We start from the raw sequence: 15,636 nt of genomic DNA, 5'->3' as shown, positions 1-15,636 counted from the left end.
CTTGAAATTCCAATTTTACCCCTAATAATAATAATAATAATATTAATAATAATAATAATTAAACATATTACTAATAATCATATTAATACAACAAAATTACATTAATTATCAAATACTAAATCACAACAATAATCACAAGACATATGTTGATAAACGTACTTAACAATTTAAAAAAAAAAAAAAAAAAAAAAATTGGGACATCCGCCTAAAATTTCCGGATGTCCCTAGGTACATCCGCCTAAAATTTCCGGATGTGCCTAGGTACATCCGCCTGAAATTTCCGGATGTACCATGGAACATCCGGATTTTTTAGGCGGATCCCAACTTCCGCTTGAAATTTCCGGATGTTCCATGGTACATCCGGAAATTTTAGGCGGATGTCCTACTTACCGAAAATAAAAAAAAAAAAAATACTTACAGAATGATCCGACGCATTCTCCGGCGTACGTATGTTCCACTCGCCGTCCATGACCCAAGACCCGTCGGAAAATTTAACGATTTTTGAAAATAGAAATTTTAGGTGGTCGTGGGGACCGATTTGGTTGCAAGGTCGTGGGGACCGATTTTGGGAAGCTCGGGACAACAATGTCGTGAAGTAAGGGTACCGTTTCATGTATGGTGTCCAAATGGGGAACAAGTTCATTTTTATAACCCATATTGCATAAAGGGCATAGTGGTAATTTCAAGAAAAAAAGGAGCGTTACCTGGTAAAATGGGAGCGACAAATAGCAGTTGAGTTATGTATTGATTCAAGTATTCAACCGTCGGGCATCGGTCTCCATAAGTTAAAAATCCTGGCTGTGTCCCTGCCCCTCACGGCGTCACCTGACTTTTAATTAAGCTTTTTCCTTCATTCTTCACCCTAATTTTCCCTCCTTTGATATCCAGTTCACCTTTGTAAGCTGCTCTTCACTTTCACTTTTCCGTTGTTCGCGAACGGTGTCGCCTCGTCTCACTGACGGTTGACCCAGCCGTCTCAATTGCCGGAACCCTGGTGACGGTTTTACAATAGGTTGCAACAGTGCGGCGATTTCGTTTACATTATCAATTCCCATTATTGGTGAGATTGGTTCTTTTATTTTTTCTCCTTTAGCGCTTTATTAGACACTAGACTAGATTACCCTTAATTGATCAAAATGGGGGTAATTTTAGTTAGATTGTTTTTTATTGTTTTGATTATGAAATAGTAGAATTGCTGAATACTTTGATTTGACTGATTAAGGGTGCGTTTTGCTTATTTATTTGAGGTTCACTGAAGCTATTTTGATTGTAAATTGACAATTATATAAATGGATTATCCTGATGTGCACAACATCATAAGCTATTTTGATTGTCTTGTGAAATTGAGTTGAGTTGGTAAAGTGAAAAACGAAGGATAATTAGGGATTAGGGGGTTATAACTTATAAGGGTGAGCTGTACATCAGGGAGGAAAAATCAAGGTGAAATGCTGAAATAGGGAGGGAAAGGCTTAATTAAAAGTCACGTGAGGGGCACGTGGGGTCAACGCCGAAAAACCTTGTTCTACGTAGTCATTTATACAGGGTAACATTTACCCTTTTAATAGGTAGTTTATTACAATATTTTTTTTTATTAGGAACTTTCTAGCAAAATTATTTTTACTATCTGTAGTTTTTTAAAAAAAGTCTTTAGAAGAATTAAGTATACTCAAGAGTCAAGACTCAATGCAACTATTTTTATTTATAAAAATATTCATTTTTTTTAACCAAATACAGTTATTTCTAACGTTACATTAATGTCATAATAATAATACTTGGTAAGTTGGTATATGTGAAATTTAATCATTATTTTTTACCATCTCAAAAATAACCTAATTAAATGTAACCTTCTTTTAGGAATTCGAAGAGTATATTTCAAGGGTAATTTGGTAGAATAAAGGGACCGTTTTTATTTTTTAATCAATTGCATGTGAATGTGGAGTAAAATATGGAGTCGTTAAGCCTCTTATTAAGTGATTAAAGGTAACAAATAAAGTTAAGCATCTTTTGAAGTGATAAAAGGTACGGAGTACATTTTTTAATTTTATTGGGAAATAAAAAGAACATTTTTAATCAAACTGCATGTGAATGTAGGGTAAAATAATGTATCATTTGTACGAAGTCGTTGAGCATCTTATGAAGTGATGCAATTGACTAAGCTAAGGCTCACTCGTTATATAAAGACGATATTACAGCTCGCATTTCTCACAAACCAAAAAGAATTAACATCATACAACTAATTATAGTTTCATCTTTTCACTGCTTATTCTGTCTTACTTACAAATGGATGTTGCATTGGCACTCACTGCTGCTCAAACATTGTTCGCAACACTGCAGTGTGCAGAAGTGCGAAAGGTGTGCTCCATCTATAAGTATGAATCTGAACTTCAGAAGTTGCTTGACACTGTCAAAACCATCAAGACTTTCCTCATGGATGCCGACTCCAAGTGCCAAGAGCTCAGCAATGAAGGCCAAAACTGGGTCGAGAATCTCAAGTATGCTGTCTATGATGCAGATGATCTGTTGGATGAATTTAATACCATCGCTAACAAGCCTGGTACTAAAATCTCCAAGAAGGTACGCCGTTTCTTCTCTCCTAAAAATCAACTGATATTTGCTGTTAATATGTCTCGAGAGATTAAGAAGCTTAGGGTAAAGTTGGATAGCTTAGCTGAAAACCATAGTAACTTTGGGTTTAGCGAATTGTATAAGCCTGTCAAGAGTAAAAAGGAAACTTGTTCTTATGTGTATGAAGAGAGTATTATTGGGAGAGATGATGAGAAGGAGGCCATTGTGGATTTGTTGTTAAAAGATGACTCGGAGATGAAGATTTCTTTTGTAACTATTGTGGGGATTGGAGGATTAGGGAAAACAACTCTTGCCCAACTCGTGTTTAATGATCTTCGGATCAAAGAGGCATTTCATGGAAATATGTACTGGGTTTGTGTGTCTGTAAATTTTGACACAAAATATATCCTAGGTAAGATGCTTGGGGTGAATGAGGAGCTAGGATTTGAGGGCCTGCACAAAAAATTTCGAGAACAGATTGAAGGGAATAAATTCTTCCTTGTTTTAGATGATGTATGGTCCGAGAATGGTAGAGAATGGGATGAGTTGAGAAACTTCTTGAATTTAGGTGGTATGGGGAGTAGAATCTTGGTGACTACCCGCAGCCTAAAGGTGGCAAAAGCTATTGGAAATGATTATCCAATAGGTGAGTTAGAAGGCCTCTCTGAAGAGGAATCTTGGGAATTGTTTAAGGAAATATCTATTGGGCAAAGGGAAGACGAAGTTGTTACTAGTCTAGTTGAGATCGGTAAAGACATTGTTAGAAAGTGTGCAAATGTGCCTCTCTCCATAAGGGTCATAGCCAGTTTGTTGCGTAATCAAGATATCTCAACTTGGCAGTCTTTGAAAAGAATTGATTTGGCTAACATGTATGATGGTGCCGATGGTGCCGATGGCATTATGCCAACATTGATGTTTAGCTATTATCATCTTGAACCTGAGCTAAAATGTTGCTTTACCTTTTGTTCAGTCTTTCCTGAGGATTACCGCATTGAAAAAGAATTGCTAATTAGTCTTTGGATGGCCCAAGGATATCTTGTTCCAAGTTGTAAAACAGAGAACATGGAAGATGTAGGTGAAAGATATTTTTCAGTTTTATTGCATAGGTGTTTTTTCCAGGATCCGCTGCATAATAAATCTGGTGAAGTTGAGTCGGTTCAAATGCATGATCTCATACATGACCTTGCTCGGAAAGTAGCTGGGAAGGAGTCCTTTACTGATTCTAGTTCACATGAAGTTGAAGGGAAAGTTCGTCATATGTTTATTGATGAGATTAATAATGAACATCTGACTAAGTGGTTAAGTTCAAGTAAGACACTGCGTACCTTTTTACATAATGACTTTGATATTCCGATGAGTGTTGTTGAGGCAATTATTTCCAAGTGTAGACATTTAAGGGTATTAGATTTGCATAATATTTCTACCATTAGAAACATACCAGATGCACTAGGTAAACTTTTGCACTTGAGGTACCTTGATCTGTCAGATGATTTTGATTTGGAGATGCTTCCTCAATCAATCACCAATCTTTTCAATCTGGAAACTTTGAAATTGTGTAATTGTAGCAGTCTAAAGGAGTTGCCTAAGGACACAAGCAGACTAGTAAATCTTAGGGTGTTGGATATAGCAAACTGTGAGAGCTTGACTTATATGCCACCAGGGATGGGTAATTTAACACATCTTACCACACTACCAATATATATAGTGGTTAGGGATGATGATGAACAGAAGCAAGATAAAAAGGGAAATCCCATAGACTTGAAAGCACTCATCAAAAACCTCAGAGGTAAACTCAACGTTGTCCTTTATGAAAAAGTAGACTGTATGCAAAGTCGGGATGGTATGGTTGTCCAACTAGAGTCTTTGCTGCTGAAGTGTAGATTTGATGCACTTAATGTAGAATGTCAAGAGTCAGTGCTGGAGTGCCTATTCTTTAACCATCAATTTGGCAAGTTATACATGTGTTATTATGGTGGTACAAAATTGCCAAGTTTGGCGTCTGGGCTTGTGAGTATTCACTTGATACTTTGTGATGAGTTGCAATATCTGCCATCATCACTGAGCCAACTTTGTCATCTCAAAGATCTAAAACTTGGGAAATGTAAGAATTTAGAGTACATAGAGGGTGATGCACCATCTCCATCAGCGAAATTCTTCCCGTCTCTTGAGGAGTTAGAGCTATCTGAAATGCCAAAATTAAAGGGATGGTGGAGAGATATAAGATGTATGGAGAAGGAAACTGTTTTCATTCCATCATTTTCACGGCTCTGTATGTTGGATATTCTACTTTGCAAGAGATTGACATACATTCCTCCATGTCCACATGTAAAAGAACTGTGTCTTTGTGAAGTCAATGAGGCACTGAAATTTTGTAAGAAAGGAGGCAGTGGTGTTGAAAGCAATCCAATCACTTTGGAGAGGTTGTATATACACAATTCATGCGTTTCCAATTCCTCATTTAAGGAGTTTGCCGGAAGTGCCGTTGTTTATATGCAGTTGATTGACATAGAAAATTTGGGAACAATTAGGGAGGGGTTTCAAGGCTGTGCCTCTTCTGTTGAAAAACTCTATCTTAGAAATTGCAGGGGAATGGATAATCTGGGAATGGAGCATCTCACCAACCTAAAATCCCTCGAATTATCAAGAATTAATATAAATGAGATACCCTGGAAATCTCTTCACTCTCTTTCTTCCTTAGAAATATCTTTTTGCCGAGAGGAGGTAATACTGCCAAAGGGGATTCAGTACTTGACGTCCCTTCAATCCCTCATTATTGATTTTTTCCCTGAATTGAAGGACTTAGGTGAATGTGTCATCTCCCTTAATTCTCTGCAACTTCTTCAAATTAAAGGCTGCAAAAAACTGAAATCATTGCCAAAAGCAATGCGACAACTCACCTCCCTCACTACACTTAAATTAATAAGCCTCAGTCCTGAGCTCAGGGATAGATGCCGGAATCCGGATGGGGAAGACTGGCCCAATATATGCCACATCCCAAATCTGGAATATGAATGAAGTCTACCATATATCATCAACATACTACTCAACAAGTCAAGGTGACTTAACAATTTTTATCTTCTTATTTATTGTTTTTTCACTGTCTATTTCAAGTCACCCTCTTTAATAACTGTAATTGTTGTGCATATACGGTGTATATGATTGATGTATCTTATATTAAATACGTAATGTTTTTATTCCTGTAGAAATTAATTGTGGAGTACAAAGAATTGGCATATGCCAATACTCCATATACATCAATGAAAAAAAGTAATTATATTTCGACTAAAACAATTTACAAAGTACATTTCACAAATGTTTTTTTTCATAATGTAACTCATTCAATATCAACTCAGTATTTTTTTGTTTATTACCAATATTTCCTGTCAAAAAAATTAAATGAAAAGTGATTCTCCATGTTGATAGGGTAATGCACACTTCTACTCCGAATCTGAAACAGAACTTCTGTATGGATGGCATAGCATCTGGCAAAATTTTGTTAATCGTTACACCTATGTCTGCTCTGTATAGTCTTCAACAAACAACCAACTCTTAAAGCAGTTACAATTTTGCGCTCGGGGCTAATAACAGCTTATATGGGGGTAAGTCAATCCTCCAGTTATAATACCATAAGACTGTTATGGTGCATATGATGTGTGACTGTGGAATGTTAAAGTCAGTCATAATTATCAATCAAACTACGGGTTTTTAAATGGAATAAGATTGAGAAAAACAAGGCCGGATGTCATGAAAATTCTCTTTGATGCATGGAAGAAAAGGACTTTTAAATTATGGAATGATACTAGGTTCTTCTAGACCCATTAAACTGGTATTAATTTAACACTTTGGTGTATTGAAAAAAATTTGAAAGGTGTTTTAATCCAAGTAAGACAATTACAATGTATTGCTTTTGGGCTTATGGCACTAAGGTTGTAGTTCCACCATATTAAAAGAAACAGATTGTCAGATAGAAATTCATCCAAAATTAAATTTATAGCAAAACAGGAGGAAGACCATTCTTGAACTTTACTCACAAAAAACACTTTTCCTTTCTTATTTTTTACAAGACTTAATAATTCTGGAAGTAAGATTTTTCTTCTGATATTTAGTCCTAGCAACAAATGAGGATTAGGCTATTTTAATGTTTGATGCTTAATATTTTTATTTTTATTTTACAGGTGAGAAAGGCTATGGTTACAAGGGGAGTCACTTTCACTGCATAATTAAAGAATTCAAGATTCAAGGAGGGGACTTCACTGAAGGAGGTGTGAGTTGTTATCCCCATCTTTTTACCTTGGTGGCTTTGTTTCAGGATCAGTAACATTAAGTGACTGAGTTAAAAATCCTGCTTCTTTCAGGGAACTGGAGCAATAAACATCTATGATGCCAAATTTGAAGATGAAAACTTTACATGTAAGTGTAGCACAAAGGGAATAATGAATATATGATACAATTATTCAGTTGATCTGCTTAAAGTGGGTTGAGACGTTAATGTGTTGGTGTGAGATTGCTCCACCCCCTTTTGTAGATTATGATTTCTGAAAGTTTTTGTATCTCTGAGTTTGTAATCTGATTTTTTAAACTTTATTTTATTTTATTTTTTGCAGTGAAACATGTTGGACATGGTGGGTTGAGCATGGCAAATGCTGGTCCTTGTACCGATGGAAGCCAATTCTTCATTTGCACTGTAAAAGTGAGTTGAAAGATCTTATCTCAATTTTGTTTCAGTTTATTACAAATGTACAGATTAAAATCTGGTTATTATATACTTTCATATGTATAAACTTCTGAACTCACAACTGTAGCTACAATTTCTAGTATCAACTAGCTAGTCGTGCTAGTAGAGGGCCGTAACAACGTGATGATGACTTGCCGTTAGATTTGAATGTTGTGACTTATATACCAATACTGTGTTCAAATGAGGGCTGGAATGAGGGCTTAAAAGCTTGCATTTTTATATAATTAAATAAATTTGCAGTCTTTTACATCTGCTTCTCCATGTTGAGAAAGTCTTCCATTCTCATGGTTGAGTGAAGATTTTCCATTGTTTGTTAAACAAAGGGTAACCTTCCCCTATATTCCTGGCTATGATAGTGGAACTTTTGATTCTTAGTGAGGATACTAACTGGTAGAAGCATGAAGAATTTCAAACACCCTCTTAAAATCTGATTTTTCGGAACAAAATATTTCAAGTAGTTTTACGAACTGCAAAAATGGCCTTGTTTTATTGACTAGCTCTTGAATTCCAGCTCATATCCCAATTTTTTAACGTCTGAGAAGTTATTTTTGAAGAAAGTTGTTTTAAAGTTCTCAAAGACAAATATGTGAATGCAATAAAAATTGGATTGGGAGCTGGGACTTAAGTAGGATAAACCATGCTTCCTATGCACAACCCTTGTGAATTTTCCCTCTTTCCGTGTTTTTAGCTTATTATTGTTGTAAAGTGGCCAATAATGTGTGTTGTGTATGGCTTTTCAATTGTCCATGTTTTTAGCCAAAAATGAAAGTTAAGTCATTTCTACATTGGGAAAAGTTAAGTCATATTAGGCTAACATCTTAAGAATCAAAGTGAAAGCATTAGCTAGATTTCTGATTCCTGTGCATTCACCTTTTTGCAGATCCCATGGCTGGATTACCGCCATGTTGTATTTGGGCATGTTATCGATGGGATGGATGTTGTTCGAAAGCTTGAATCCACGGAAACAAGCAGATCAGACTATCCTCTCAAGCAATGCAGAATTATCAACAGTGGAGAGCTTCCACTGGAGGCCTAATGGTTTTGTTAAGACCACCCCTGAGTGATTGCGTCTACTAATTGAGTCTTTTACTTCCGTAGCTTCAATGTTTGTTGTTTAGGCAATACGAGTACTACTTTTTGGTATGGAGGTACTTGTATTGTACTCTCTATCAAGTACCATATGAAGGCTGTCAGTTTGTAGAAAACTAGAAATAAAGATTATATATATGGTGATTCATGCTTATTTCAATCGCCGAATATTGAAGCCAGAATTTCTCTAGTTCTTGCAGGAGTTTTTAATCTTCATAGTTTCCACCATCCATAGTAAGGTCTAAGGTCGATTCTTGTTAGTGGGTTGTGTGTTACGTCCACTAAGAAGACTATGGTCCATAAATCATGGGGGATTATTCGAAGAAAAAGAAAATTTTCAATGCCCTGTTTATTCTTATGCCGGGGAAGAGATGCCACAATTTGTGTTAAATTTTCCTTGAATACTTTTGTCGTTCACTTTCAATTGCATCCGTTTGACTAAATGTGTATGAGCTTTCTGATCAAACAGGTGCAGCTCAAAATGAACGAAAAAGTATTGCAGTTTTTTTCAATAGGATTTTGGGGAGGCAATGCCAAACCAAGATTATTGAGTGAGAAATTACGGTGAGGAGAAATGGGGAGAATATGTTATAATGCTCTCAACAAAAGAGAGTGAATATTGAAAGTTTGAAACTTGAAAGTATACATACTATAAGTATTAGTGTTAATATTAGTCCAGTACTAATTGATCTCCCAAATAAAATTAAATCTACTTGTGTGGAGATGGATTCTCTTAGAAATGATAAAATTTCTACACATGAGGATTGTAAAATTTCCCTTCATAATCGTTCGAGCTCATGTATACTTTTGACATGTGTTACTAACATTTTGACTAACTTGTATCTAGTTGCGGAGCTAAAGTTTTAGACACCGTCCATCAAAAATCGTCTTATCAGGACCCTGAATCATGTCTCCTTAAACTTGTCAATAAATAAAAAAAAAAAAAATCAAGATACAATTACGTACGCATAGCAATAATCGTGAAAAGATGTTCTTAAGGTCAAGATTCAAATTTATTTAACAATGGTATTTGTCAAACCTCAATTACAGAGTATTATTACTAGCATCGTTTTAATTATGATTATTATTGTAGTTGTTAGTTATTTGTTATTATTATTATTATCATTATTATTGTTGTTGGTTGATCATTGTATTATTTTATTATTATTATATACGAAATATAAGATATTGTGCTAATTACTTCAGTATTAATTGATTACTAATTACTAGAGCAAAGCAGTTGCCTCCTCAATAGAACATGGGTATATAGCATGAGGTTCCCAACTAAAATCGATCAATTGGTAATAATGAATGGGAATATCTTAACTTATGAAGTGATTTTTATCTAGTCTTTCTTCAATATGAGACAACTGATATGCAACTACATTTTTATCCCGTCTTTCAAGAGAGAGGCCATTGGATGACCAATGACCTGGTCATGAGGAGAGAGAATTGACTTTTGGTATTAAAAAATTAGAAGAAAGATATATATTAAAAAAAAAAAAAAAAAAAAAAAAAAAAAAAAAAAAAAAAAAGAGGAGAGAAGGGGTTGACCGGGTTATTGAAATGACCAAGATAAAACTTTGGTTATGAATATAATAATTGATAAGTGGCTTCATACTTTCTGAAAGAAATGCGAAAGAGAGAGAAACTATTACTACCTCTGTTACATATTACTTGCAACTATTAGACATTTTCGCTCTCTACTTTATGTCAAATCGTTGCAAATAATATGTAACGGAGGTAGTATTTATTATTTCCTACCATGACCAAAGTTATTTTGGGCAACCATTGGGAATTTTTGGTCATTGTTGGTAATGTGGCTTGGTCATGGATGAGTGGAAAGAGAAAGCAATTATATAATAGTCCATGACCAAGATTTTTGGATCATCCATTGGGTATAAGTGAATGATTTAGCTATAAGATTTAACATGTATTTGTCTTAAATAGGTCAATGGTATAAGATGAATAACAACTTTTTGATAAATCAATAATTAATTAATATCACTTGACCTTTTAGTAGGTCAATCCAAATAATAATAAGTAAAATAATTAAAGGTACTAATTACACTATACTAATACATTTTTGCCACCAATAATGCGTACCACAATTACAAATGATCACCTTATGACTTCCCCAATCATGCATACATGCACTACTATTTTACTCCTCAATAACCTACACCAACACCAATACACAATTCATCATAATACCAAATCTTCCCAAAGAATTGAGAATTCAACAAAAAAGGAACATTAAGCTACCTAAGAGTGAAAAAATGGAGGGAGAAGCAAAGACATCGATACCTCCTCATGTTTTGGTATTCCCGTTTCCCTTACAAGGCCACATAAACCCAATGCTCCAATTCTCAAAACGCTTAGCTTTCAAAGGCCTTAAAGTCACCTTAGTCACAACCCAATCACTATCCAAATTACTTCCCCCGCAGTCTGAGTCCAGTCTAATCCAAATCCGATCCATTAATGATGGCCTCAATGAGTGCAAAAAACTTGATCATGTGGCTTATTTGGAGCTTTTCCAAAGAGTAGTTCCTATAAGCTTAGCTAACCTCCTTGAAGAGTACAAAGTAACAAGCCACCCTATGAAGTTTATAGTGTATGATAGTGTGATCACTTGGGTCTTAGACTTGGCACAGACGGTTGGGATTGACGGGGCTCCATATTTCACTCAAACAGCAGCCGTTCATGCCATACACTACCATGTATATGAAGGAGCATTGAAGTTTCCCTTTAAAAGTTCATTCATTTCAATGCCTTCAATTCCTTTGTTAAGGGTTATTAATGAAATGCCTTCTTTGATAGTTAATCCTGGGATATATCCTTCTCTCAATGACCTTAGTATCAATCAATCTTTGAACTTTCGAGAAAATTCAAGTTTATACCCACGATAAACAAAAGTTGTTTATCTAGGCCTATATTCGTCATTTTCCAATTAAAAGTGTGGGTATAGTTGTCATTTGCTGATAGACATTTGACAGACGTTAAAATTTGCAATTAACCATGGTAATCGACCCGCAGTATTCTGTACATCATCTTCCTCATCCTTCAATCCATAATTGAAAAAACCAAAAATAGTTTTATCTCCTTTCTGCAAAATTACTATGAGGTTCAATGATGGGAAATGGAAATCTCATAGGTTCAATGGTAGAGGGTAATCAAAGCTTAATTTCAAGCTTTCAATAGAGAAAACTACGGAGGAGGGGAGCTCACTTACCCTTTGGGGTTCACCATGCCCTAAATTACTCCATTTCTCTTAGGGTTTTCGTTTTAATTTGGCGGCGAAGCCACCATCAATGTCGGTGTCGGTACGGCGGTCGATTTGCATGAAGAAGATGAAGGTGGTGGCTGAATTTCGATTGTGGATTGAAGGAGTCAAGGAGGAAGGAGATAAAAGAGGAAGATGGTGATGGTTGTGGTGGCTTTTGGTTCAGACTTGAAGAAGATTCACCATTGCTGAATGCTCTGATGAGTTCTCGATGGAACACGATAGCAAAATTAAGAAAAAAAGGAAAAAAAAATGTTAACCAGCTAGGTTAGTTCACGAAACGTCGTCAACGACCTCCGTTATTGATAGATAGGGCCCACATTTATTACTTTTTGTAAGTTTATTATATTTTATTTTTCTTCTCTTGGGATAAACTTGTTTTGTTTATCTAGGAGATTAATGGGGGTTTGCTCCCCAAACTTCCACAAGGCTACTTTGTTGTTCTTCAATACTTTTGACAAGCTGGAATCTCAGGTAATTTTCATCTTCCTACTTTTGCTTTTGTCCTTTTATGTTAAAGATATTTTCCACTTTTATCAATCCTTTCCCACTAAGCTACACATATAACTACTACTCCCTTCGTCCTATAATATAGTTCTTATTTGTGCTTTTTAACGGTATTTAAGAAATAGGAGGAAAAATTGGATAAAGTACATAGATAAAAGTGACAAGTACAACAAAAGTTAGAGAGAAAAAGTGGAAAAAGTACAAGACATGTGCAAAGTTCAAGGGCAAATTAGGAAGTACGATGGGTAAAGTTAAAAAAAGTGAGGATATAATGGTCTTTGCACACTATTCAAAAATAGAAATAGGGACAATATTTTGGTTCTCCAAAATAGAAAAATAGGAACTATATTATGGGACGGAAGGAGTATATCTGGTTTGTATATTTGCAACAAATGAGCTTGCACGAACTCTTATGCAAAATTTAATTATGAGTGTTAAATGGAAAGAAAAAGATAATGATACATGTGATGAGGAGAGAAAAGACAATTTTTTTTAAAAAAAATCACATTATATGATAATTTTTTATTGTTCTATAGAATAAATTTGTTTGAATAAACTTTTATATGTGGTCAACCATTATATGGGTTACTTTGTTAATGTTATAGTGGTTTCTCGGTTAGTGTTACATGGATTACTTTGTCAATGCTATATGGGTAAATCGATCAGTGTTATAGGGGTTACTCGGTTAGTAAGTGTTATAAGGATTACTTTTTTTTTTTTTTTTTTTTTTTTTAATAAGTGGCCACCACATGATGTAGCCAGCAGCACACACAACACACCGAACACAGTTTCATATGTCGGTCACACCTTGTGGTAAGGGTTAATGGGTCAGGGGTTACTCGGTTAGTCAGGGGTTACTTGGTCGATCAGGGGTTATTCGGTTAGTGTTTTGGTGTGTGTCATGAACCGGCCCCACGGTGTAGTTAGTCACACAAAAAACACGCTGATAAGCATAATCATATTTCATTTCACCTAAATGGAAAGTAGAATTGCACAAGTTTTAATGTAAACTTGTAGGTCTTGTTCACTTCACCTTATTTTTGCTGAAAAGAAAATATTTTTACTGAACTGAAATTATTTTTGCTAAACTTTAATTATTTTTACTGAATTGAATTGAAATTATTTTTGCTATAAACTGAATTTATTTTTACGGATTCTCTATTACATTTCTTCTTTAAAGAAACTAATTTAATTTCTACTGAACTGAAATTATTATTATAAGGTGGAGTGGACACAGCCTTACTCTATACTAAAAATAATTTTTTTTTTATTTTTTTATTTTTTTTTCAAATGAAACCGAGTAACCAATAAACTAGTTTTTTTAATGTTAGGATTAATTAGTAAATTTTTTTCAAGAGCCGTATAATAAACCAAAATTTCATAGTACCTTTGGAAATATTAGCTAATAGTGTCATAAGTTAGTATACGAACTTGCCCAACCCGAATGGATCTAATCCGTCGTGGGTTAACCCAAACTTCATCTGATTATCCGAATTGACACCCTTAGTGCCATAACACAATATTACTTGGTTTTTTGGTCTTTTGCCACTAATATTGTGTTCATCAACATACCAAGCTTACTTAGTGGTGAATAATGATCATGTGAAATTTCTATGTGACGTTGAGATCACAAGTTCAAGCTCCTAAATGTGCTTATGCTTGGATCAGAGGGATTCTCTTACCTCCTCCCATTATAATTACCTTATGCTTGAGATTAGAGGGATTGTTGTCAAAAAAAAAAAAAAAAAAAAAAAAAAAGATTAGAGAGATTCCTTTACCTTCTCTTTTTATTCTTAAACGTTGACTTGTGAGAGGGATTGATTTAGTAGCGTTTTTTTTCATTGTACATACACACAAATTATATTACTATAAATGATCAACATACTTATGTACTTCCCCAATCATACACTATTATTTTTACTCCTTAACCAACACCACACCATCCACCATATCTTATCTTCTTAAAGAATTGGGATATTCAACAACTTAAGGAGAACATTAAGCTAGTTAGGAGTAAAGAAATGGAGGAAGAAACAACAACATCAATACCACCACATATTTTGGTATTCCCATGTCCCATACAAGGCCACATAAACCCAATGCTCCAATTCTCAAAACACTTAGCTTCCAAAGGTCTTAAAATCACCTTAATTACAACCCCATCACTATCCAAATTACTTCCCTCGCAGTCCCAATCCAGTTCGATCCAAATCCAATCCATTTATGATGGCCTCAATGACGGCGAAAAACTTGACACTGAGGCCTACATAGAGCTTTTCCAAAGAGTAGTCCCTATAAGCCTAGCCAACCTTATTGAAGAGTACAAAGTAACTAGCCACCCTGTGAAGTTCATAGTGTATGATTGCTTGTTCACTTGGGTCTTAGACTTGTCACGGACGGCTGGGATCGACGTTGCCCCGTTTTTCACTCAATCAGCAGCCGTTCATTCCATACATTACCATGTATATGAAGGAGCATTAAAGTTTCCGTTTAGAGGTTCACTTATTTCAATGCCTTCAATACCTTTGTTAAGGGTTGAGGAAATGCCTTCTTTGATAGTTAATCCAAGGTGTTATCCTTCTCTAAATGACCTTAATATCAATCAGTCATTGAACTTCCACAAGGCCAGTTTATTGTTCTTCAACACTATTGACAAGTTGGAATCTAAGGTAATTTTTATTTATTTTTACGAAATTTATAATTTTATATGCTATATGCCTATATTATTAGTGTAACTAATTAGCCTAAGTATGTACTCCCTCGTTAAATTTATCCCAATTTGGCCGTTCTATTTTATTTTATTCATTTTGCTTTATTCTATTTTATTTTTATATAATGAAATGTTAATAATTTTTTTTTTTTAATAAAAAAAAGTATTATGAAACTCTATACAACACGTTTTTTGCCGACTGACAGTCTGAAACATATCAAAGCATTAATCGGGAATTTCCTGATCGATCAAGTATACCATGACCGATCGAGTAAACCCTGATTGACCGAGTAACCCTTGATTGACCGAGTAATCCATAACTGACCGAGTAACCCCTGATTAAGTAAACCCTCATCGATCGAGTAGCCCTCGGCTAAGTAACATCTGACCGATAGAGCAACCCCTGACCAAGTAACCATGTCAATAAGGAGTGACCAACCACATATGAAACTTTGTGTAATGCATATTAATACTCTTCTAACAACATATTTTATGATAAAATATGTTTATATTATTTTATTAAAAAACTAAAGTAAAAGTTAATACTTCGTAATGAAAAAAAAGTTTACTGTGTCAATTATTTTGGGACAACCGCAATAAATAAATTATTCGGTGATGACAATAAATAAATAATTTTTCTTGACCCTTTTGTAGGTCAATCCTAATCAAACTTTGAAGATACCAACTACACAATATAACTTGATTTTTGCTACCGATAGTAATGTGTCCCACAATTATAAATAACCA

At 34.8% G+C, this 15,636-nt stretch overlaps 2 protein-coding genes and 2 pseudogenes across 2 annotated transcripts; all 4 read left to right on the top strand.

The window, feature by feature from the left end:
• Positions 1–2,280: 2,280 nt before the first annotated feature.
• Positions 2,281–6,163, top strand: LOC145607313 (putative disease resistance RPP13-like protein 1). Its single transcript, XM_081663011.1, has 2 exons — positions 2,281–5,621; positions 5,989–6,163. Exon 1 carries the CDS (start codon positions 2,281–2,283, stop codon positions 5,578–5,580), a length of 3,300 nt encoding a protein of 1,099 aa, XP_081519137.1. The 3' UTR covers positions 5,581–5,621; positions 5,989–6,163.
• Positions 5,993–8,498, top strand: LOC145607312 (peptidyl-prolyl cis-trans isomerase CYP20-3, chloroplastic-like). Its single transcript, XM_081663010.1, has 5 exons — positions 5,993–6,050; positions 6,741–6,829; positions 6,921–6,975; positions 7,170–7,255; positions 8,181–8,498. The coding sequence occupies exons 1-5, from the start codon at positions 5,993–5,995 to the stop codon at positions 8,334–8,336; spliced, it is 444 nt and encodes a 147-aa protein (XP_081519136.1). The 3' UTR covers positions 8,337–8,498.
• A 2,170-nt stretch (positions 8,499–10,668) lies between these two features.
• Positions 10,669–11,298, top strand: LOC145607311 (mogroside I-E synthase pseudogene; annotated as a pseudogene).
• Positions 11,299–14,200: 2,902 nt separating this feature from the next.
• LOC145607309 (mogroside I-E synthase pseudogene) lies at positions 14,201–15,633 on the top strand (annotated as a pseudogene).
• Positions 15,634–15,636: the final 3 nt, after the last annotated feature.

Source organism: Chenopodium album, chromosome 23 (genome assembly GCF_948465745.1).
Source record: "Chenopodium album chromosome 23, dcCheAlbu1.1, whole genome shotgun sequence".
Classification (NCBI taxonomy): Eukaryota; Viridiplantae; Streptophyta; class Magnoliopsida; order Caryophyllales; family Amaranthaceae; genus Chenopodium; species Chenopodium album.
This window is presented reverse-complemented; position numbering and strand designations above follow the sequence as displayed.